General features: G+C 47.4%; 1 protein-coding gene across 1 annotated transcript; it reads left to right on the top strand.

The window, feature by feature from the left end:
* The first annotated feature begins 317 nt into the window (after nt 1-317).
* LOC115529906 (uncharacterized) lies at nt 318-2,592 on the top strand. The gene is made up of 3 exons (XM_030339054.1): nt 318-1,157; nt 1,425-1,586; nt 1,678-2,592. The coding sequence occupies exons 1-3, from the start codon at nt 1,092-1,094 to the stop codon at nt 2,590-2,592; spliced, it is 1,143 nt and encodes a 380-aa protein (XP_030194914.1). The 5' UTR covers nt 318-1,091.
* Nucleotides 2,593-3,528: the final 936 nt, after the last annotated feature.

Genomic DNA, 3,528 nt, shown 5'->3' on the forward strand with positions numbered 1-3,528 from the left:
CTGTTAAACATAGTAATGGGAATTTCTTTGCCTACGCAATTCTTTTTAAATCAATTGAAAAAAGCATGCCACCCTAGCAATTTCTTATTTAGAAAATCATGCTTTTCTACGTTTAAAAGCATTCGCATGGTCTGATTTAAAGGTATTTGGGAACTCCAAAGGTGTGGGATTTGACGTGCATTAGAATACATCAACCATTAACACCCTCAGGTGCTGTATTGACATCCTCCCCACTGGTCATATTTCCAGGTTTAGAAAGTGAAACCAGAAGACAGTTCTGCGATCCGCCAAGCTCAAGGTACTCCTTTATGAGACAGAGAGTAAGAGGCCACGGTATAGAACCGAACAAAATTAGCGTGGAAAAGGCTTATGATCCGTCAGACCCGTCATTCAAATTCGTCGACAGACCGGACGTGATCGACCCATATCGTAAGTAACAGTGAACACGTTTTGTTTGATCGAGGGCATACCGGTTAAACAATATCCTATGACCTGACGCCCAAGCCTACTGCAACATATCAGAGATTATTATTGGTTGCCGTTTATAAACCTTTGCTGCTCAGAAACGTTACAAATGTTTCAGATTTAGCTCGAGCTTCCCCCCCCCAAACTGCACTGCCATTTTCATTTTAACTTTTTCACACACATAAAATGTCCCTTATTTACATATAAGCTTAAGATTCAACGTATAATTCTTATAAGTGAAAAGTTAAATGAAAATTGCAGTGGGTTTTGGAGGGATGTTTACTTGCTAAATCGTGGAAAAATAAAGCAAAGCTTGAGCTAAATTCGGGAAAAAGTGTATCACGTTTTTCAGCACCAAAGGTTTACAAATGGCACCCCACAGATTATAGAACAAATTCCTGCAACATTACACTGATGAGCTCGCAACGGTAACATCACCGGTAAAGCATGTAAAGTATGTCTAATGTTCGACTATAACTAGTCTTTTTCATACCACCTGTTAGAAATGTAAACGGCTTCGATTGTGAAGCCTCCATAAGGGAGTCTGGTATCGATTGACTTTGTTTGAACCGTTGTTTCTTCCTCCCTCTGCATCAACACCAGAGGATGAGTCTTGCAGAGCAGAGATGTCGTGCGGTCACGCCGTCACGCCAGGATCTCTGACAGGATGGTGCCGCAGTTTGCTCAGCAAGGTAATGACTTCGTATTCGTGTTTATTTCACAACAGGGGCGCATTCAGAGTCATGGTGACGGTGGCCCAACAAAACACAGCCCCCCCTGGACATGGGGGGGCTGTGGACATTAAGACATTAAGTTACTTATAATAACGAGACATGGAAAGGAATAGGTACAATTATGTATTGTAGACTAACAATGTTTTCTATACATAAAATAATGAATTTTGTCCTAGAATATGTAAAAGTTTTCCTAAAGTAGTGCTGTATTGTACTGTCACACAGGGGCAGTCCAAATTTACTTGCCCAGCCGTTCAGCCAGATGGCGCAATGTGTGGCGCCGAATGGTCTTATCAAGAGGTCCGTCGCTTTGCTCTGTTGACCGTTGAGGAGATGGACCATTTCGAGAAAGAACTTGCCCGTATAGTTGTTGCCAAATTCAAAGCAGTGAGTATCCTGATAATGTGTCTGTATAGGAAGGGTCCTTAACATTTGAACTATATGCTAGAAATATTCTGCTTCCTGTGTTCCCAAACAGTGCCCTGGCTGTAAAACCTACGTGGAACGACAGGCCTTAGACAATCTCTGTTTCGACTGCACTATCTGTGAGGAAAGCAACAAGCTCACCATGCAGTTCTGCTGGCAGTGCCTGAGGCCGTGGAAGGGGAGGGCGCCGCGCAGCGACCGCTGTGACAACGACGACTGCTCAGACAAGGTGCTGGAGCTGCTGCAAGGGTGTGGCACCATGACCCTGTCCCAGGTACCGGGGGTGGGACCCTACCCTTCCGTCCGGGCCTGCCCCACCTGTGGCATGAGGGTTGAGGACGACAAGACCGGCTGCAAGAACATCGTGTGCCCACGCTGCCAGGTGGGGTTCTGCTTCGTGTGTCTGAAGCTCACCAGGCAGTGCCTTCAGACCAGCTCCTATTTCAGAGTGTGCAGCAGCGGCATCGCACCGAGGCAGACCGCCATGCCAATATGGCATGGCGGCAATATGGCCCCCCGATCCAGCGTGGTCCCCCAACCCCCTTTGGCCCCCCTTGATTCCTTATTCCCTGACCCCCTCACGAGGCTCCCTGACCCCCCCACGAGGCTCCCTGACCCCCCCACGAGGCTCTCTGACCCCCTCGCGAGGCTCTACGACCTCCCCCCGAGGCTCTCTGACCCCCCCCCACGAGGCTCCCTGACCCCCTCACGAGGCTCTACGACCCCCCCACGAGGCTCTCTGACCCCCCCACGTGGCTCTCTGACCCCCCCACGAGGCTCTCTGACCCCCCCACCGAGGCTCTACGACCCCCCCACGAGGCTCTACGACCCCCTCACGAGGCTCTCTGACCCCCCCACGAGGCTCTCTGACCCCCCCACAAGGCTCTCCCAACCGTGGCTCCCCGACCCCCCGTGGCTTCCTCTGGCCCCCCTGTGGCTCCCCCAGGTCCCCCGTGGCCCCCCCTGATCAATTGGCCCCCGACCCCCATTGGTAATGAACGTATATAATTGTATTTTATATCATATACTTATGTGTTCAAAGCACTGTAGATTGTAGGTATATGAATGAATGAATCAGATCAGTTAAATAATCGATCCAAATAAATACATGTTTATCATCGCTTTCTTCGTCTTCTTTCCCCTGCATAATAGTAATCAACCATACTGTAAATGTGATGCATGAATTAAGTTCTCAGACAATTTCACTTAGTTTTATAAAAATGCAATGGATTTTTTTTTAATAAAGACGATTCGATCAACCGCAACAAAGATTTTGTGACTTCCTCAAAGAGGCTCCAAGCGAAGGAGCCATGACCACATTCATAACAGACAAAAGTCAAATAAATATTGATCAGCTTGATTGCTGCCATGTTTTATTCATAAGCGCACATGTGTTTACAAGTGGAAACGCAGTATTAAAAGCCGGAAGCGGAAGCGCTTCCACACTAACAAGTCGTTCCAAAGTCCGAACGTTACAAACGCTAGGAAGCACTCGAGCTAGCACTCTAGTCTTATCTCCATAGGACGTGACTAGCAAGGACACGTCCTAGCAAGGCTGCAGCCTTCACATTGGGAAACAGCCCTAGGGGGACCAACCATGTAGTGATGAGTCGAGTCGAGTCGAGCTGGTACCATGCAGTGGAAAAGCGGCATTACAGAGTGTTTTTTTTTAATCCTCACTAGTGCCGATGATAGAGCTTTTTTTTTAGTAACGATTATGAGCCATTTCTTTCTCCTGAAATAGAAACCTGGATTAGAATCATAATTTTAAGACTGCATCAACTAAGTTGACATCAGTAAACAAGTCCTAGAGAGCAGTGTTCTGTTGTACTCCTCCTCATGCCTCTTCCTTTCTTGATCACTACAGTTGGACATTGATGCTGTGACAACTGACTTCCTCTGT

This window comes from Gadus morhua, chromosome 17 (assembly GCF_902167405.1).
Source record: "Gadus morhua chromosome 17, gadMor3.0, whole genome shotgun sequence".
Classification (NCBI taxonomy): Eukaryota; Metazoa; Chordata; class Actinopteri; order Gadiformes; family Gadidae; genus Gadus; species Gadus morhua.